Source organism: Solanum dulcamara, chromosome 6 (genome assembly GCF_947179165.1).
Source record: "Solanum dulcamara chromosome 6, daSolDulc1.2, whole genome shotgun sequence".
NCBI classification, from domain to species: Eukaryota; Viridiplantae; Streptophyta; class Magnoliopsida; order Solanales; family Solanaceae; genus Solanum; species Solanum dulcamara.
Window position 1 is genome coordinate 73149728 of NC_077242.1, and position 21016 is coordinate 73170743.

The window sequence follows — 21016 nt, forward strand, 5'->3', positions numbered from 1 at the left end:
CCTGGTGAGTGAACCAACCTTGGTCCATCAAATTCTAAAGCTCGAATAGACTAGGCGGTGATTTAGGTCGATCCATATTGACAGCTCTAACTTATGCTAATCAACTTTTTTCTAACCCACCCTTTCCGGTCAATTTTGGTCTATAATCCTATATAAAAAAAATAATTTTAAAAAAGGACACTTTATAGGGCAAGTCAAAATTTACCCACCGTGAAAAGTCATTAGTTAATGTATCACAACTTCAGTTCTCAATTTGTATATTTTATACATATATATTTTTATGTATACATAAATGACTCATTAAAATATATTATAATTAAAAAAAACACCCATTAAGACATAACTAAAGCGTTCATTCCAAGAATTAAATGGAATAATAAAGCTATTCAACATTTAAAAAATGCACTTAAAAGCTAATGAAATTTACGGGGCATAACAAAATCAAATACATACTTCATTTATATGATCCCTTATTCATCATAGTATAACAAAACTAGATGAAAAGAAAATATATGATCCATTATTCAACATTATTATTTAAAGCGATATTTCTGATAGGGGCAAAGCCAGCGTACTACCTTTGGATTTAGATGAATCCATACATATTTTATTACGAACTCAGTTACTAAAACGAGCTAGATGTAGCGATCAAGTAAAGATCATTCTCTCTTCTAGCAGTTATTCCATTTGATTCAGTCATGTCCAAATTCCTTGCATTAAATCCTTCTGGAAGTTTCCAATCAAACTTGTAAAGCAAATGGGCTAACGGTAGAGTAACAAGAGCTATACCAAAATGTATTCCTGGACACATTCGTCTTCCTGAACCAAACGGAAGAAGTTGAAAGTGATTTCCAGTAAACTCAACTGAACTATTCTCAAATCTTTCTGGTATGAAACATTCAGGATTTTCCCAATTCTCGGGATCCCTTCCAATCGCCCATACATTAACCAAGATTTTGCTTTTCAACGGTATAGTAAATCCATCTATCTTTGTTTCCTCCCTGCATTCTCGAGGGACCAACAAGGGAGTTGGAGGGTGTAATCTAAGTGTCTCTTTGATCACTAGCTTTAGGTAATCAAGCTTTTCAAGGTCAGTATCAGCATCACAAGTAATCTTTCCCTTAAAAACTTCTCTCACTTCAGCTTGTGCTTTGGCCATGACACTTGGACTCTTCATCATTTCTGATAATGCCCAAATAACAGTTGAAGATGATGTATCTGATCCTGCTACAAACATGTCCTACACCATGTATGATCATGTCAAATAAATTTAGAGCCGTCAATAAGGGTTAAGCCCGTCGGGTCAACCCGGCCAACTCGTGATTTAATAAGGTTGAGCTAAGATTTTTAGAGCCCATTTAAGAATAGTTCTTTTTAGCCTGGTTCATATAAGTCCGCTAGCATGTAGAACTAGAATTATGAGGATTGGGCTGGCCCATGGGCCTAATAAAAAATAATTAAAAACAAAATACTAAAAATACAAGAGGGGTTCAAACTTAAAGTCTTAAATCATGCATATAAATATTACAAAGTTTAAAAAATTCAAATATTAAAAATATTTTCTTATACAGTTGTATTCAAAATATTTATATAAAATGACAATGATTTCATATTGAAATCAAACAACCAAATATTTACTTAAAGTCAAACTTAATAAGTATTATTAAGATTATTTTATTTATGAATTTGGGACTTGGTTAAAAAGTACTAATAAACATCATGTAATATTGTCTTGTAGATATTTCTGTTAATATTTTAAAATTTAAATTTAAATTAAAAAAATAAATTGGCCGGCGCGGCCGTAGTCTATGTAATTGTATGTTGGACCGACTGTTTTTTGACCCACCAAAATAATGAATCAATCCAGCCTGACCGTGAAATTTCAAAGCCTATATGGATTAACCCGAATGGGTTGAGCCTGCCCGTGTTAACATCTCTACAAATAATGTCACAAACCAAGTCCACACATGTAAGTATCTCTACATATAAGGTTTTTTAATCATAAAGTTAAATATCTTGAAAAAATATTTGCATGTGTAGTCATCTTTTTTTTTAAAAAAAATAATAATTAGTTGGCTATCTAAACTTTCACTTTGTTGGTGAGAATTCGATTTTGATCCTCACCTTGTAATCCCCTCCCCCAGGCCATTTTCTCTTCCCCTATACCCAATTTTGAAAAAAAAAATAATCTGAAGTTTGTAAACAACATAGTAACACTTTCGTTTTATAAATATTAAGAAGACCATAAGATAAGTGGAAACAAAAAAGGTATATACGGTGTTAGTCGTTAACAAATTGTAGCAAGAAATAAAAGATACACTTACAAGAATAACTGCTTTGATATTTTCATTTGTTAGAGGAAATTGAAATTCACTGCCTTCCATGACTCTTAAAAAAACATCGATCAGATCTTCAACTCCAGACTCACCATTACAATTTTTTCCCTTTGTGCGATTCTCTCTATGCACATTGATAATGTTGTCCAAGACTGTGTCTACCTTATTACGAGCTTTCATAAGTTTAGATTCCATCCCACTAATCCCATGTAGAAATGTTTTCGAAGGGAACAAATCAGCCAACTCAAATCCACTAGATAATGACAGTGCTCGATGAATCAACGTTATCAACTCATCTCTATCTTTACATACTTCCCCAAATGCTGACCTACATGTCGAGGCATTCATAAACCATAAAAGTTTTTCTGTTAAGTTGATTGGCGAACCTACCATTGAGTCAACGGATGATAGGAGAATTGAGAGCTCATCTTGTCGAATTGAGCTAAAGGACTTGACCATCTTGGCACTAAGTAGCTCCAAGACGCTCAATTTACGCATTTGTCTCCAGTAATCACCATAGGGAGAAAATGCAATGTCAGTACAGGTATAACAAATAATTTTTCCCAACATGGTTACCGACCTAGATGCAAAAGCGAGGTCATGAGTTTTTAAAATTTGTTTGGCCATGTGTGGGGAGGAGACAACTATTGTGGGAACTTCCCCGAGTTGTAAGTACATAATGGGTCCATATTTTTGTGACAAGTTTCGGAGAACTCGATGTGGTACTCCACTTGTCAAGTGATGTACACTTCCAATAATAGGTAACCTCCACGGGCCTGGTGGTAGCTTTTTCTTCGGGGTTTTCGAGTTCCTGTTCCAATTTTGAATTATTAGAAAGAGAAAGACGATAAAAAGTGAAAATGAAAGAAAGTGTTGAAACTCATCCATATCTCAATACAAGAAATTAAGAAAGGTAAAACTTGGTAAAACTTGATTTGATGGATTTTGCAGTTTAAGATGGTTACTTATATAGTGGCTACACTTCATGTGGAACCACTTGGGATGTTGATATTTCTAGTGGGGGGGGGGGTGAATAAATAAATTATTGTACTCTCAATCCCTTATTTTTAATGTTTAATTAGCTTTAAAACATGTATTCGCTTATTAATTAATTAAGTGGAAAAGTTGAAAATTAAAAAGGTGAATATTAGATGTGTATTGTTCAACGATGCATGCATAAGAAGACATATAATTTCCAAAACAAATTTGAAATCATAGTAAAGTCTCTACCAGCTGATTTTAAATGTATGCCATTTTAATTTGTTTCATCATTGATGATGTAATAGCTCCATTGTTGGAAACATTTTTAATAAAGTAAACACTAAGGTGGCGCAAATTTATGCTCCACATTGAAAGAATTGAGTTTAGATGAACTTGATTCCATTCAATATAATATTGACGATCTCAAACATATGTAACTGATTGTAACAAACAAAAATCACGAATAGCATAGACCTGAATACACTTGTTACTATACTTGCTTTCCACTTAAATTACTTCAATTATTACTATTATTGATGGTTGTCCGAGCCTTTCTGAAACAGTCATTTTCTCTTTATAAAGTAAATGTAAGATCTACATACACTCTAATCTCTTTAGACTTCACTTACAAAAATTACAATGCATATATTGTTGTTGGTGTTTTGCCTTTCATTATCGCAATACTTTGTTATAGGGTTGTTCACAGTTTTGGCTAAAATCAAAACCAAACCGAAAATTTAACCAAATCGAATAAAAAAATAGACATTTGGTTTGGTTTGGTTTGGTTTGGTTTGGTTTGGTTTTAAATTTGAAAAACCGATAATATTTGGTTTGGTTATGGTTATAGTAAAAAATAACCGAATAAACAACCGAACCAAACCGATAATTATATACATAAAATTTATAATTATTTATATGTATAATATTAGCTTTTCATAAATAATTACAGATATTTTATACCTTTTAATTATTAATTTAATTTTGATCTACTTATTTTTAAGGCCTCTCTTTTCCTTTTACAATTCTGATGGTCGAAGTACTTTTGATTATATTATGAATTCTCTAGTTAGTTTAGTTTAAATATGTAATTTTTCCATTTTAATGGACAAAGTTGTTTGTATTTTGGAACCTCAGTTTGACTTGTTCTTTTAAATCTAAACTGCGTTGCAAGTTTGGTCCACCTGATTTGTCATCAGCATGTTTTTCCCTCAATATGCAGCAAAGTTCGCACTTGTGGGCCGTGAGAAAAAAAGAGCTTCATAAGAAATTTGAAGAATGTAGAGAGAGAATATTTGAATTGTCCCAGCTAGTCATTAACCGAACCAAACCGAACCAAACCGACAATAACCAAACCGGTGGTTATTATTTTACTTGGTTTGGTTATGGTTTTAGACATTTAAAAACCGATTAAATTGGTTTGGTTATGGTTTTAATCAATAACCGACTCAAACCGAACCATGAACACCCCTACTTTGTTATCGTTATTGCTCTTTTCTTGTAATTTTTTTTTAGTTTTATTTTTTTTTATTTTTTTTTATTTTCATTATGTTATATATATTGTTTTTTTCTCGTACTTGGAACTGTGACTTTTGAGTCAAGGGTCTTTCGGAAACAGCCTCTCTACCTCCATGAGATAATGATAAAGTCTGTGTACATCCTATTCTCCCCAAACTCCACTTATTGGTTTCACTGAATATATTATTGTTGTTGTTTATATTGTTGGTGGTGTTACTGATCGTTGCTCGCCATTCACTGACTGAAAAACTCAATAAGATTCACTCTTTTTCTATCTCTGATTTAATACTACATTATTTACCTCGTATCAATAAAGAATTAATAAAAAATTGAATTAATAATAAAAATATTTACATGTTTTCATCATCAACGACGCATGCATATAAGAAGACAATTAATTTTTAAAAGGTAATTAAATCAAAGTCAAAGGAAAATCTCTGCTGGATTTGAAATGTAATGCCATTTTGTTTCATCATTGATGATGTACCAAGGAAAAACAATAGGGTCAACTATTGAAAATGGTATAAAAATATTTCTATCTATTTATTGGGTTAAAATATTTTTGACATTCATCTTTAGGTCCAAAAATGACCTTTTCTTTAAAGGAAACGGGCATGAGAGGCATTTTTGTACCATTTCCAATAGTTTGAGGGCATTTTAGGCTCTTTTTCATAATTAAAATTCAGTTAAATAAATTTTGATTTATAATTAATTTTAAATAATTAAATTGTAACCAATAGATGGCCTCCAAGTGTTTAAAAAAGTTATTCAAATTATTTAATTAAAATTCTGTTGGATAAATTTTGATTTATAATTAATTTTAAATAATTCAATTGTAACCAATAGATGGCCCCCACGTGTTTAAAAATATTATTCAAATTATTTAATTAAAATTACGTTAAAGAAAAGGTCATTTTTGGACCTAAATGTGGATGACAAGGGTATTAATTTTCAGAATTTTATATGATAATCATCCACCTTTAGTTTCAAAAATGACCTTTTCTTTAACATAATTTTAATTAAATAATTTAAATATTTTTTTTCAATATCAATTTTTTTTTCACAACTGCATGTTAATTACTAAATTATTATTATTTGCTCTCAACATCATGGTAAATCAATCACTAAAGTAATTCTTCAACCCTCAAATATTATGAATTTTAAAAAGAATATTTTTTTATTGTCTCAAATATCTAATTGTTTGAATTTTTTTTTGATGTTCATTATGAATTGTTGTAATTCCATTTGAATTGTACTGTTAGTGGCCATAATATTCTCAATTAACACTCTTGACCCCGGAGTTCTTCTTTGGTGTGTATCCTTAAAAGTGTGAGATAAATTCTTGTGATATCGTCATTATTATCGGTTATTGCAATATAATCTTTGATTAATTTAATTTTGATTATAGAATTAATTTTTTTTTGAAAGACTTTATTTTGTTCTATCTTCCTGGTGAGTTAATTTCGTTTTCTTATTTAGTTTTCACATTTTTCCACTTTATTGTGTTGCAATCGTAATGGAGACTGGAAATTGCTATGAAAAGATTCTTGTGTAAATAAACATTAGTTTCAATAATTGAAAAATAAAAAATACAAATCACTTTTTCAGAAGAAGTTCCTGATAAATACAACGAAATGAACAATCCATAGATAAAGAAGGGATCGTGGACATGTGGGTTCGAAAAAGTTTTAAAAAAAATGTCTGGAGCTATGAATACAAATATTTTCAAACGAGAGAGATTAATGAGAAAAATAAAAAAATGAGTGTTTGAATTTTGGAAAAAGAAATAATGGTTACCTGTTGTAGCAGGTCAGTGTTACCTGATGGTGTAAAAAAGTTATACACTGACGGTTTGCACAAAATTTAAACTCTATTATTTTCTACATTTCTTGTAAAGGATAAAGAATTCGAATTACATTCGCAATGTATTTGTGAACTATAAAATTATTACTACTAAGTGATAAATAGAAGAACATATTAAACTTATCTTGTATGAACAACATTCATGAATAAGTTAAATTATTTTTAAGAAATCTTAGGAATGCACCAGTTTCCAACACTGAATACTATCAGCCACATATTTATTATTATCTTCTTGTTATTTATATTTGTTTTAATGACCTTTTTTCACTATTTATTCAGTTAGGGTAATCCTTGGAGCTTTCTTCATGCCCGACAAAGAGAACTTGGTGTGAATCGGGGTAGCTAGCTACCTAGAATCTTTCAAAAGCAGTCGATTGTGTTTACTAAGCTAGAAAAAAGTCATATGTACAATGCTAATTTTCTTGTTGAATAGTAGTACCAATTGAAAAGCTTCTAAGTAGAAACCATCTATACGCATGGGTGGAGCCAAGTAGGGCCAAGATCAACATAAACACAACAACAACAACAACAATCCAGTGAAATCCCACAACGTGGGCTCTGGGGAGGGTAAAGTGTACGCAAACCTTACTCCTATCAAGGTAGGACGGCTGTTTTCGAGAGACTCTCGGCTCAATAGAAGCATAAAAGAGGTCAGATAAGGCTAAGAAGTACAAAGTGATATGGAAAAGCAAATAATGAAAGCGCCACAGATAAAATAGAGTAATCAAAGTACAGAAAGTAATAGATAATAACAGAAATCAGAGCACAAGAAATTATAGTGCGCTAATGCGCCCACTAATACGGAAGAATACCGAGAATATGTACTAGACTTCTACCCTAATATGGGTCCTCCACACCCTCCTATCTAAGGTCATGTCCTCGGTAAGCTGTAACTGCGTCATGTCCTGTCTAATCACCTCTCCCCAATGTTTCTTCGGCCAACCCCTACCTCTTCTGAAACCATCCATGGCTAATCTCTCACACCTCCGCATTGGGGCATCTGTGTGTCTCCTCTTCACATGCCCAAACCATCTCAGTCGCATTTTCCACATCTTGTCTTCCACCGAAGCCACTCCTACCTTGTCCCGAATAGCCTCATTTCTAATCTTGTTGCTCCTGATATGCCCACACATCCATCTCAACATTCTCATCTCGTCAACTTTCATTTTTTGGACGTGAGATACCTTAACTGGCCAACACTCCGCCCCATATAACATAGCCGGTCTAACCACCACTTTGTAAAACTTGCCCTTAAGTTGTGGTGGCACCTTCTTGTCACATAAACACCTTAATGAAAATTTTGATCCGACAATGTCTACACGAGGCAATTGCTTTTATGCTCCATAGTGAATACCCATATTAGTTCATCAGGTTCATAGTTTATGTGAAGGAGAAAAATTTTGACGTAACTGATAAAGTTACTGTTATCATGTGATCAAGAGGACTTTCTAGAGTCATTCCTTTATGCCTGAGAGGTTGTCATAGTTTGTAACTCTATATAACCTTCTTTTTTATGAATCTCCTTATGTATTTTACTGATCTCAACAATGTTTATTGCTTTATTGGTCTTACCCTTGTATGCAATTCTAATCTATGCAGACAAACCATTGTAAAAAGAAGAGGAAATTGTGAAAGTTTGCCTTTTCTTTGGGTAGTTATTGTACTTACCAACAAGCTTTGTGGGAAAAGGGGGAACTTCTAAAAGAGTCAATTGTGAAGTGAAGGTAGTTTTGGGACTCACCCCTCTGTGTGGGGCATGGCAAAACATCTCGAGGTTCATGTATGGGGTTTTATTTTTAAGTATTTAATTATTGTTTTAAATATATATAACGCTCGAAACTCACCTAATAATTTTTACACAAATTGTGACCCTCATAAACATTTAATAAATTAACGATGCTTAATTATTTTTTTCCTTCTATAAATATAAGAAGATAGATAGCAACTTAAATAACACATCGTAATAGATAGCCCCCACGTGTTTAAAAAAATTATTCAAATTATTTAATTAAAATTACGTTAAAGAAAAGGTCATTTTTGGACCTAAATGTGGATGACAAGGGTATTAATTTTCAGAATTTTATATGATAATCATCCACCTTTAGTTTCAAAAATGACATTTTCTTTAACATAATTTTAATTAAATAATTTGAATAATTTTTTAAACACGTAACGGCCGGTTACAATTTAATTATTTAAAATTAATTATAAATCAAAATTTCTTTAATATAATTGTAATTAAATAATTTGAATAATTTTTTTAAACACATTGCGGTCATCTATTGGTTACAATTTAATTATTTAAAATTAATTATAAATTAAAATTTATTTAACAGAATTTTAATTAAATAATTTGAATAATTTTTTTAAACAAATGGCGGCCATCTATTGTTTACAATTTAATTATTTAAAATTAATTATAAATTAAAATTTATTTAATAGAATTTTAATTACGAAAAAGGGCCTAAAATGCCCTCGAACTATTGGAAATGGTACAAAAATGCCCCTTATGCCCTTTTCCGTTAAAGAAAATGTCATTTTTGGACCTAACAATGGCATTTTAAGCCCAATAAATGGATGAGGGCATTTTTGTACCATTTCCGATAATTCGAGGGCATTTTTGGTCCTTTTTCGTTTTTTAAATTATGAAAATAAGTGTTAATTAATGATTAGGAAATAAAATGTGAAATTATTTTTTAAATGCACAATTATCTCTTCAATTATGATCGAAATTCCAACAACACACCTTAATTTAACTAGGGTCCTATTACCACTCTCCTCACCCCTGAACTCATTTTTTTCACATTTTTGTGCACCTTTTATGCTGACGTGGCACCTTCAACCAAGTTGGTTGTATTTATACACACTCACCCGCCACATCATCAAATATATATTTTTTTTAATTTTATTTTTAAAAAAATATTTTTTAAAATTTTTTAATTCTTTTTAAATCTTCTTATTTTCTTTATCTTGTATTTATCTTGTATAACTTTTTTTATTTTTTTTAACCTTCATTTATTGTCTTTTCTCTTTTATTTTTCTATTGATTTTATTTACTCATTTTATTTTCTTTGTCTTTCCTTTTGATTTGATTTCAAATTTAATCCAAATGCCTTGCATTTAAAATAAGTTAATATTGAATGGATATCAAAATAAGTGAAAAAAATTAAATAAAACATAAAAAAAATAAAACGACAAAATTAAAGGAAACATTTTAATTATTGCACGAATCCCTTTTATTTCTCAACTAGTATATCAAGCTGCTTTTTCGATCGTTGCATTTTCTGGATTGTCATTAAATTTTGCCTTCTTCGCATCGTAATCCTTCTTAGCAGCCCTAATGGCATCCTCAGCTAGCATACTGCAGTGAATTTTTTGAGGTGGAAGGAACAGATGTTTTGCGATATCCCTGCAGTAAAGTCAAATATCAACAATACCCAGTGTAATCCCACAAGTGGAGTACGGAGAGGGTAGAGGTTGTTTCCAATAGCGGAAGTAAAGAAACCATAGCAAATTAGCATAGGAAGCATGACAAAATATTCTGGAAAAAAGAACAGTAACTACAACAAAATAATACAAAAATCAAAGTACGTGAAACTACCAGAGTAATACTACGGCTACTAGTATGTTTCTATATAAAAATAAAGAATGGATTTGTTCCCAAAACCTATCTGATCATCTCTCTAAACAGATGATACGGGGGGGAAAAAATTGGATCAAAGATGACAGTAAGGGACAGATGTACCAAGAACCCAGTTAATTAGATCTAAGACTACTGGTGTATCTGCTGCTTGGGAGCTAGTCATGTTGCAAAAGCTGAAGTTGAACTATGCCGTGAGGTAATCTGGACTTGATAACCTCCTCTTACTTAACATAAAGATTCACCAGGTCCTTCATACAAGAGAATCTGAGCATCAATTCTCTCATGAATAACCCTTTTCAGAAATATTGAATCAATCTATAAATAATAAAAAAGCAATATAGAACAAAGACTTTCCTTACAGCGCTTTAAGGCCAGAAGCATGCAGTATATTTAGGGGTCCCAAGGAATGTGAAAGAATGCTGAAAATAATGGAACAGTAAGAAGCAGAAGCCACGGGACCCAGAAAACAAAGATCAACTTTGATTAAACCATCAGGAGAAAAGAACTAGATCAGGGGAAAGCTAATTAAAAAAAGGGGAACAATTTTAAGGCTTTACCCCAAAAGGAAGTTAGTGTTTAAAATTTTCTTTATGGCCTGGGTCAAAACCGAGGACGAAGAGGGGATTTGTAAAATGTTTTAAACTGCAAATATACACGCATCGGTAAAATAACAACAACATACCAAGTGAAATCCCACAAGTGAGGTCTGAAGAGGGTAGAGTGCATGCAGATCTTACCCCTACTTTGTGAAGGTAGAGAGGTTGTTACCGAAAGACCTAACAACTACACGCACCAGGAAAATGCTTTTACATAAAACTGCATCTTACAGAAAGTCTAACAAGCAATGCCGCCAGTTAGTCAATCCTCACTTCTTTTCCTGATATAAGTTGGCCAAGCCTCGAGTTGGAAGGGAAGTTCTTTTGATATCCTGTAAATAATTTATATTAATGATACACTTATTATCTCTCAAAAGAAAGTTGGACATGCCTCACTTATCCGGTTCCTCAAAGTAAGTTCACTGTAAACTATATTAAGTCGAACAGGTACTGACAGCCAACATGCAGATATCATAAACAGGCTTCTTCTTCCCTTTTTTAGGGGGTTGTTTGATAATTAAGAAATGAGTCGTTTTTAGTTTTAAAAACTTGGTCTATAACTACACACCCCGCATTGTCTACCTTTCCCTTTGAACCAAAAGACTTGCGGCATTCTATTTTTATTTTTCGGCTAAGTTTTCTTTTTTCTTATTCTTTTTTCTTTTCGTGAGAAATTATTCGGCTAAGTTTCAATAAGCTATTGTTTCAAGGTTCCAATAAGTTCATAAAAAAAAAAAAATCTCAAGCCGATCATTACTATTTCAAGGGACCACCTTCTAATTGACCTGTTACAGGTGGGGCTGAGATATCCAGTGTAGTAATCTGATTCTAAACAAACTTACACCTTCAAAGTTGATGAATCGACACATACAAGACAAAGGAAAACCTCTAATCTACACAAGCAGTTCAACCTTAATCTTTTGAGCGTGTTAGGAGGATGACGCAAACAGTGCATACAACGAGCTGAAGTAGCACCCTTGGGATATAAGGTTCAAATCTCAACAAAGATTATACAAAGTAAAATTTTCATTTGTTTAAATCTCGGGGACCAGATTCACTCAGGTACACCTGTACTAGTGAGAGTTAACATGTATCCAGTGGGTTGGTCAACGAGCATGCCCAAGTTTAATGGCTAATACCAACATTCCCTCACCCAAAAGGGGGGGAATAATGCTAACCGACTGCTTTGGTTAAAATGCTAATTTGCAGAACAGTATGTTGGAGACTGAAATCTGACACAACTTGGGAGCCACACTTTACTATTTCAAAAGCAATATTGTTATTGAACCAGATAAGAACAACTTATCAGGACCATTGAATTGAGGAACAATAAAAATGGTTTCTTGGAATGGACTCAAAATTCGAGACATATAACTAAGAGAATCAGCTGTTCAATTAGTTAAGGTCAATTGAGCAAGGCAGGAAAAAAACTGAAAGGGACAATCTGAAACCACACTATGTACCTTAAAAACACACAAGAATGAAAAATGAAAAGAAGGTTCAAAGGACTTACGTGTTCCTTATGGACAGTACTTCCTCTATTGTTCTTCCTTTCACCCATTCAGTTGCTAAAAATTGGAAAAATTAAACTCAGAATCACCACCACCCATATTAATAGCATCAGATGCTCAATAAAAACAGTTCGTAATATGTGAAAAAGGTTAAATAGATTCCTCTTTTTTCAGTTTTATTAGAGATAATCATCAGAAACACACTTAATGTATCACTATTTTGCGAGTTCCATAACTGAATTATCTGGTGTTTGTGTTTCCTACCTGAACTACCCCCTATTTATCAAAACTCGCCTCGAAACTGACAAAAAGGGTAAATAGATTCCTCTTTTTCAATTTTATTAGAGATAATGATCATAAACACACTCAATGTATCACTATTTTTCAAGTTTCATACTTAAACTATGAGTTGTTTGTGTTTCTTACTATTGTGAACCATCACCAACTATTTATTGTAAAGCACATTGAAACTGACAAAATTTCATCCACATCCAGCTAACTCATTAATTTTGAGACTAGATTTGATAAATAGTTGGTTATAATTCAAATAAGAAATATAAACACCTCATAGTTTACTTAGGAAACTCGTACAAGGCACAATACAGATGAATTGTATTTTGATAAATAGTCTGTGATAGTTCATAACTTGTATTTTTTACCATTATCTCTTTTTCTTATTACCAAATTGCTGTAAATACAGAGATCAATAAGGATTTCGGAATTGAAGAAACGTACCGAGTGAGGAAGAAGCAATAGCAGAGCCACAACCGAAGGTCTTGAAACAAGCATCCGTAATTTTCCCGGTCTTATCATCGACTTTGATTTGAAGCTTCATTACATCACCACAAGACGGAGCTCCGACAAGACCTGTACCGACTGTGGGATCGTTCTTATCAAAGGATCCAACATTTCGAGGATTATTGTAATGGTCCACCACTCTTTCATGATATAGCCGCCGGAAGACCACTTGCGCCGCCGACGACGACGGTCGTTGCCCTAGCCACGGAATTCGATTTCCGATGTGCCTCAACATCTTTGTGACTTGCCCTAATTTCACTTGAATTCGGGAATTAAGAAGTTACGTCGATGCATGTGGTGTTGTATATACAATGACATACGTAAAGGTGGCAAAATTCGCCCCAATTAGTTCAAATTTGGATTGATTATTGATCCTATTTATTTCCGTCCATTAAAATTGAGAATTTTCGCATATAATTTGCGCACCATTTGTATACGTTCATATAATTCGCTATACAATTCGCAGTTTTTGTATAACGTTTGTATATTTCACTATACAATCCATGCACAACGTTTGTATAATTCGCTATATAATTTGTAGTGTTTGTATATTTCGCTATACAATTCGACTCGCGCACAGCATTTGTATAAATCGCATGAATTATACAAAACTCAACTATATAATCGCACGAATTATACAAAACTCGCATTGTAATTACAACTAGATATTTGTCACGAGCCATAATTAATCCAAACTATAGCTTTATATTAGCTAATTAACTTGTATATATTTGTTTATCCAAATAATTTTTCATTAAAATTTGGGCTAATATTAGCCCAAGTTTAAAATAGGGAGAAGAAGATCCACGCAAATGCATCTATTTTGGGTTCATTTTTTTAATTTTTGCTAATCAAAGTTGTTGGTCTTTAATTTTTACTCTTTAGAGCTTTTAAGTAACAAAAGAATCGCAAAGCACAAGTTTGTTTTAAAGTTATGCCTAAGACATATCTTCAATTACACAAGTTATGCACCAAGATATATGTTCATTTGCACAAATTACATCTCAGAGCAAAAGAAATTAGGCATAATATTTAAATATGTCTTTTAATTTGACATATTTTCACATTTATGCCATTTAATTTTGAGTGTACACAAATAGACATTTAAATTTGTATAAAGTTAAACAAATAAACACATGCGTCCTATATGACATCCTATATGGCAATTTGCATCCTACGTGGTTTCTTACATGGCAATTTGCGTCCTATGTGGTGTCTTACGTGTATTATGCCACATGGGACTTATGTGTCTACTTGTTCAACTTTATACAAGTTTAAGTGTCTACTTGTGCATACCCAAAGTTGAAGGACATAAATGTAAAATGATGACAAGTTAAATGACACATTTATGTATTATACCAAGAATTATGTTGTTGTTAGTACTTAATGGGGGTATAGTGTTTAGTCTTGTTAGCACCTGTCGTAATACTAGTCGTTCACTTAAAATTCGTGTTTTTGTTTCTATCGACGTGTGTTATTTATTCTGCTTCAATTACCACACTATTTTATTGTTGTTACTGCTTCTCTTGTCGATTGCACACTGCTTTTCTTATTTAAATGCTATGTTTTTCATTACCTTCTTCATCGTTTTCTTCTTCATCATTTGAGTTTGACACACCTAAGCCGAGGGTCCTTCAGAAATAGCATTTCTACCTCCACGAGTTAATAGTAAGGTCTGCGTACACTCTACCCTCCCTAGACCACCCTACTTAGTGGGATTTCACTGGGTATGTTGTTGTTATTGTTGTTTTCAAAAGAAATTATGTCCAAGAAACAAGTTATGCCCCAATGGATAAGTGTGATAACATAAGTTATTATGCTCCAAAATAAAAGTTCTCTAAAGTTTTGCCCTACTAATCAGATATTACAAAACTTATGCATCAAGTGAATATCTTTAAAAGTTATCTTGAGAAATTAGTTTTGCCTAGTGAAATTAGGTCCCTACAAAGTTTCATTAAATGATAGGGACAAAAATTAAAAATCACAAATTTGAGGGACAAAATTAGAAACCACCACAAGATAGGGACAGTCTCTGCAAAACCTTGAAGGGAATTGTCGAGGGGCATGGTCATATGGAAGAAATTCCTCCAACTTTAACTAAGGTCTTAAATTCGAGGAAGCGCTAATTTTTCTATAAGTTTATATTGTAAACTTGAATTAATCGAGCTGGTAAATTAAGAATTTTGAATAATATATTATGGTATGTTAGACGAGCACTAAAGCTCGTTGAGAACATCTGGTAAAATGAAATAATTTCAATTACGAACTTAATTAAATTACATAATCTGTATTATTATTTTGAGTTTAACTTTTATGCACTGTCAGTGTACTAGATTTCTTATACTATCAGGTAATTTTAAAGGTTCTATATTTAACTTTTCATATAATTATAATTTATGACCAAAACATATTAAAGAAAAATGGAATCCTAATTATAAAACCATTTTTTTTCCTTTTCAACATCGTTTACTAAATCTTATGTTTTTCATGGTTTTCATATGAGCAAAGTAATTCTTCAATAGGAAAAAAAAAATCACAACTGAATGTTAATTACTAAATTATTATTATTTGCTCTCAACATCATGGTAAATCAACCACTAAAGTAATTCTTCAATCCTCAAATATTATGAATCTTAAAAAGAATAATTTTTTATTGTCTCAAATATCTAATTTTTTGAATATTGTTTTTTGATATTCATTATGAATTGTTGTAATTCCATATGAATTGTATTATTAGTGGCCATAATATTCTCAATTAACACTCTTGACCCCAGAGTTCTTCTTTGGTGTGTATTCTTAAAAGTGTGAGATAAATTCTTGTGATATCGTCATTATTATCGGTTATTGCAATATAATCTCTGATTAATTTAATTTTGATTATAGAATTAATTTTTTTTTGAAAGACTTTATTTTGTTCTATCTTCCTGGTGAGTTAATTTCGTTTTCTTATTTAGTTTTCACATTTTTCCACTTTATTGTGTTGCAATCGTAATGGAGACTGGAAATTGCTATGAAAAGATTCTTGTGTAAATAAACATTAGTTTCAATAATTGAAAAATAAAAAATACAAATCACTTTTTCAGAAGAAGTTCCTGATAAATACAATGAAATGAACAATCTATAGATAGAGAAGGGATCGTGGACATATGGGTTTGGAAAATTAAAAAAAATGTATGGAGCTATGGATATAGAGGTTTTCAAGCTAGAGAGATTAATGAGAAAAATAAAAAGAATGAGTGTTTGAATTTTGGAAAAAGAAAATAATTAGAAAAAAGTTTGGTTACCTGTTGTAGCAGATCAGTGTTATCTGATGGTGTAAAAAAGTTATACACTGACGGTTTGCACAATGCTAATTTTCTTGGTGAATAGTAGTACCAATTGAAAAGCTTCTAAGTAGAAACCATCTATACACATGGGCGGAGCCAAGTAGGGCCAAGATCAATATAAACACAACAACAATAATAACAACAATCCAGTGAAATCCCACAACGTGGGGTCTGGGGAGGGTAAAGTGTACGCAGACCTTACTCCTATCAAGGTAGGACGGCTGTTTTCGAGAGACTCTCGGCTCAATAGAAGCATAAAAGAGGTCAGATAAGGCTAAGGAGTACCAAGCGATATGAGAAAGCAAATAACGAAAGCGTCACAGATAAAATAGAGTAATCAAAGTACAGAAAGTAATAGATAATAACATAAATCATAGCACAAGAAATTATAGTGGGTTAATGCGCCCACTAATTTGGAAGAAAACCGAGACTATGTACTAGCCTTCTACCCTAATATGAGTCCTCCAAAATCGAGACTATGTACTAGCCTTCTACCCTAATATGGGTTCTCCACACCCTCCTATCTAAAGTCATGTCCTCGATAAGCTGTAATTGTGTCATGTCCTGTCTAATTACCTCTTCTCAATGTTTCTTCGGCCTACCCCTACCTCTTCTGAAATCATCCATGGCCAACCTTTCACACCTCCACACTGGGGCATCTGTGTCTCTCCTCTTCACATGATCAAACCATCTCAGTCGCATTTTCCGCATCTCGTCTTCCACCGAGGTCACTCCTATCTTGTCCCGAATAGCCTCATTTCTAATCATGTCGCTCCTGGTATGCCCACGCATCCATCTCAACATTCTCATCTCGGCAACTTTCATCTTTTGGATGTGAGAGACCTTAACTGGCCAACACTCTGCCCTATATAACATAGCTAGTCTAACCACCACTTTGTAGAACTTGCCCTTAAGTTGTGGTGGCACCTCCTTGTCACATAAACACCTTGATGAAAATTTTGATCTGACAATTCTACACGAGGCAATTTCTTTTATGCTCAATAGTGAATACCCATATTAGTTCATCAGGTTCATAGTTTATGTGAAGGAGAAAAACTTTAACGTAACTGATAAAGTTTGTTATCATGTGATCAAGAGGACTTTCTAGAGTCATTCCTTTGTGCCTGAGAGGTTGTTATAGTTTGTAACTTTATATAACCTTCTTTTTTATGAATCTCCTTATGTATTTTACTGATCTCAACAATGTATATTGCTTTAGTGGTCTTACCCTTGTATGCAATTCTAATCTATGCAGACAAACCATTGTAAAAAGAAGAGGAAATTGTGAAAGTTTGCCTTTTCTTTGGGTAGTTATTGTACTTACCAACAAGCTTTGTGGGAAAAGGGGGAATTTCTAAAAGAGTCGTTTGTGAATTGAAGGTAGTTTTGGGACTCACCTCGGGCGTGGCAAAATATCTCGAGGTTCATGTATGGGGCTTAATTTTTAAGTATTTAATTATCATTTTAAATATATGTAACGCTCAAAACTCACCTAATAATTTTTACATAAATTGTGACCCTCATAATTTTTTAATAAATTAACGATGCTTAATTATTATTTTTCTTCTATAAATATAAGAAGATAGAAAGCAACTTAAATAACACATCGTAATAGTACATATTTACTAGAGAATTCCTCAATGACGAATATCACTTTGACATCTTTTTTTTAAAAGAATACATATACCTTAATTAATTATTCAAAACTAAAATATCAATCATTGAGATTCAGATTTTCATTCTTATAACTAATCCAAATTCCATTTTAAAAAAATGTTGCTCAACTCTATTTCCTAAAAGGAAAAATTCTATTTCCAAGTACCACTCTCCACTTTCTACTAACTAAAGTACAAAACAACTACTATACTACTATTACACAATGATTTCATCATTCTTTTTGTATTCTACTCATCTCCTCATGAAAAGAGATGCCTCAACAACTTACCCAACGAAATTATGATATGAAAGAAAATTCTATTAGGAGTGTTATTCTCGATTTAGATTTAATCATGACTTTAACAAATTTTCTATATCAACTGAAAACTCGTATTAATCTGACGTAAACGCGGAATAAAGTTTTTCCTCATCATCAATATCAAGTTGCGGAAGAAGAAGCTGCTGCACCTGCACCAGCACCAGACACAGACGCAGATTTATTTTGTGATTGAGAAATCCAATCTAACCACCTTTTTACTGCTCCTTTCCTTTCTCTTTCCCTTTCTCTTTCTTCTTCATTACTTCTAAACCTACTCATCCCTGTCATTTCCGACACACTTCTCTCATTAATTACTCTTCTGCCACTCCCCATCTCCACCGTCCGTTTTCTCGACCCCGAATATCTACGGCTCTCGCTTAATATCATCTCCGACCTCAAATACAACCTATCACAACCCTCCACGTCACTCCACCGGCTCCGGGACCCACTTCCCGACGTCTCCGCTGGCTCCGGTTCATCGCCGGATATAATTATTCGGTGTTCCAACCGCCGTTCCTCCGCCGCATCCGCCTCCGTCTCCGCCGCCTTCTTTTTATTTAATAGCATTCCGTCTTTTCTTGTTAACAATGTCGAGTTAGTCGATTTGCTTTTTTTCCGGTAGAAATTCCAACTGTCTAAAGACATCCTCTTATTCAGAAACGACGGCGTTTCCTGTTTTGGAGTTTCGACGATTATCTGCAACGACGACGATGAGGAAGTAGCTCTTTCTCCGGCGGAAGAATGCCTTCCAGAAGATGAAGAATGAATCCTCTGTTTTTCTTTTTCTTTTACCGGCGATGATGAAGATATGGAAGAAGTAGATTTTCTCTCATTTTCATGTGAAATCAGAAGAATATCTTCTGGATCAACTTGATAACGACAAAGAGGACAAGTAGAATGAGCATCAAGCCAAGTATCCACACACTCGATATGAAATGCGTGTTTGCATTTTGGTAACAACCGGAGAATTTCACTTGATTCAAATTTATTCAAGCAAACAGCACATTCAAGTCCTTCAGCTTTTTGACCTCTAAGAGATCCAAATCGAAAAACCGGCAAAGACTCAATCACAGTTCGATCAATACCGGAGTTTTTCCGGAAGCTCGATGAATGTAAACCACCATTCATCAATCCTCCTCCGGAAGTGGTAGTTCCAAAAGTACCTTCCCTCTTACAGTGTTTTGCGTATAACAACAACATAAATATGATTGAGAAAATTGTTGTGAGAATTGCTACTACTATTGTTATGCTCGGCCTAAATGGCGAACCTCTAGATCTGTAATATGGTGGTGGAGGAGGTATCAATAGTTGCGTAGAAGAAAATGGCGTTTGAGCAATTTCTTCTTCGTAACTCGAACCTATAACCCTACTCAAGAAGAAGAAGAAGAAGAACCAGTGAGAAGAAGGCAAAAAAATATGAACATTACAAATGCCCATATCTCTGGCTCTTCTCTTGATAATCAATAAGAAAATTAGTTTGAATATATAATGGGTTTAGGGAGATTGGGGTTTTAGTGAAAAAAAATAATGAAATATACAATAATAACAACATTAATAGGCAGATTTTATCATTGCGCAGAGAAATTATTTTCGAAAGACTCTTAAATAAAGTATATCAATTCCAAATAAAAGAAGGAAAAAACAATAAAATATATAATAACAATAACATATTCAGAGAAATTTCAAAAAGTAAAATCTAAAAAAAAAAGAATATATACAGACCTTATCACTATCTCGTAAAGATAGAAAAATTATTTTTGAAAGACACTCGACTCAAGTGTATGATCTCAAATAAAAAAAAGAATTGAAATATGAAAGGGAAAAAACAAGAAAGACAAGACAAAGAGGGATTAAAAGTAGTAATATTTGTTAACATGGAATGGGAACATATAGGGCAGGAATTGAGGAAAGTGGGGGAGACAAAGGCACATTAAGTTGTTTGTTTATAAATAAAGAAAAAACAAAATCATGAAGTTTGTTTATTAATCTATAATTAATGGGAAAGGAATGAAGAATAATTAGCATGGATTTTGAATAAATTAATGTTAATGGGCATATGATTAAGCAATAATAATCAGAAAAAAAAGTTGAAGAAGAAGAACTAAGATGTTGATTGATGAAAATGATTATGGAAAAGCAGAGCCACAACAGAGAATCCGTAACTGAAGCGTTCTCTGTGTAGTAAAACGAAACTTGTGAGTTGTGACACATGGTTGGTGTCATCTAGCCAAAATAAAATAAAATAGAAAGACGTTTATTGTGTAATAATAATTTTAGGATAAATAAGATTATTAATTAGTTCCTAAATGTTTTGGTATTCTAATAATTAATTTAGACTAATAAGCTCATTATAGAGAGAAACGCTTGGATAATCAATAAGAATGCTAGTTTTCGGGCGTTATAATTGAAAGATAATCATTGATATGAAATTTTAAATTCTATTGTATTGTTAAGATATTATCATGATGTTTC

The 21016-nt window shown here is 32.8% G+C and overlaps 3 protein-coding genes across 4 annotated transcripts; all 3 read right to left on the minus strand.

The window, feature by feature from the left end:
* Window positions 1-449: 449 nt before the first annotated feature.
* Window positions 450-3224, minus strand: LOC129893024 (premnaspirodiene oxygenase-like). Its single transcript, XM_055968512.1, has 2 exons — window positions 2325-3224; window positions 450-1240 (listed from the first exon to the last, which is right to left on the minus strand). The coding sequence occupies exons 1-2, from the start codon at window positions 3222-3224 to the stop codon at window positions 626-628; spliced, it is 1515 nt and encodes a 504-aa protein (XP_055824487.1). The 3' UTR covers window positions 450-625.
* A 6710-nt stretch (window positions 3225-9934) lies between these two features.
* Window positions 9935-13590, minus strand: LOC129893025 (iron-sulfur cluster assembly protein 1-like). Of its 2 annotated transcripts, XM_055968513.1 has the most exons (3): window positions 13181-13590; window positions 12448-12502; window positions 11105-11266 (listed from the first exon to the last, which is right to left on the minus strand). In XM_055968513.1, exons 1-3 carry the CDS (start codon window positions 13476-13478, stop codon window positions 11197-11199), a joined length of 423 nt encoding a protein of 140 aa, XP_055824488.1. In that variant the 5' UTR covers window positions 13479-13590; the 3' UTR covers window positions 11105-11196. The 2 variants fall into 2 exon arrangements, with proteins under 2 accessions (XP_055824489.1, XP_055824488.1); XM_055968514.1 differs by lacking the exons at window positions 11105-11266; window positions 12448-12502 and adding an exon at window positions 9935-10104.
* A 4862-nt stretch (window positions 13591-18452) lies between these two features.
* On the minus strand, window positions 18453-20045 carry LOC129893026 (RING-H2 finger protein ATL43). The gene has a single exon (XM_055968516.1). It carries the CDS (start codon window positions 19979-19981, stop codon window positions 18665-18667), a length of 1317 nt encoding a protein of 438 aa, XP_055824491.1. The 5' UTR covers window positions 19982-20045; the 3' UTR covers window positions 18453-18664.
* Window positions 20046-21016: the final 971 nt, after the last annotated feature.

Coding starts and splice junctions, on each gene's coding strand:
- LOC129893025 (XM_055968513.1), bottom strand. CDS start 13,478: ATGTTGAGGCACATCGGAAATCGAATTCCGTGGCTAGGGCAACGACCG. Junction 12,503..13,180: donor TATTGCTTCTTCCTCACTCG/GTACGTTTCTTC, acceptor TCCAATTTTTAG/CAACTGAATGGGTGAAAGGA. Junction 11,267..12,447: donor GTACTGTCCATAAGGAACAC/GTAAGTCCTTTG, acceptor AATTATTTACAG/GATATCAAAAGAACTTCCCT.
- LOC129893024 (XM_055968512.1), bottom strand. CDS start 3,224: ATGGATGAGTTTCAACACTTTCTTTCATTTTCACTTTTTATCGTCTTT. Junction 1,241..2,324: donor ATATCAAAGCAGTTATTCTT/GTAAGTGTATCT, acceptor TACATGGTGTAG/GACATGTTTGTAGCAGGATC.
- LOC129893026 (XM_055968516.1), bottom strand. CDS start 19,981: ATGGGCATTTGTAATGTTCATATTTTTTTGCCTTCTTCTCACTGGTTC.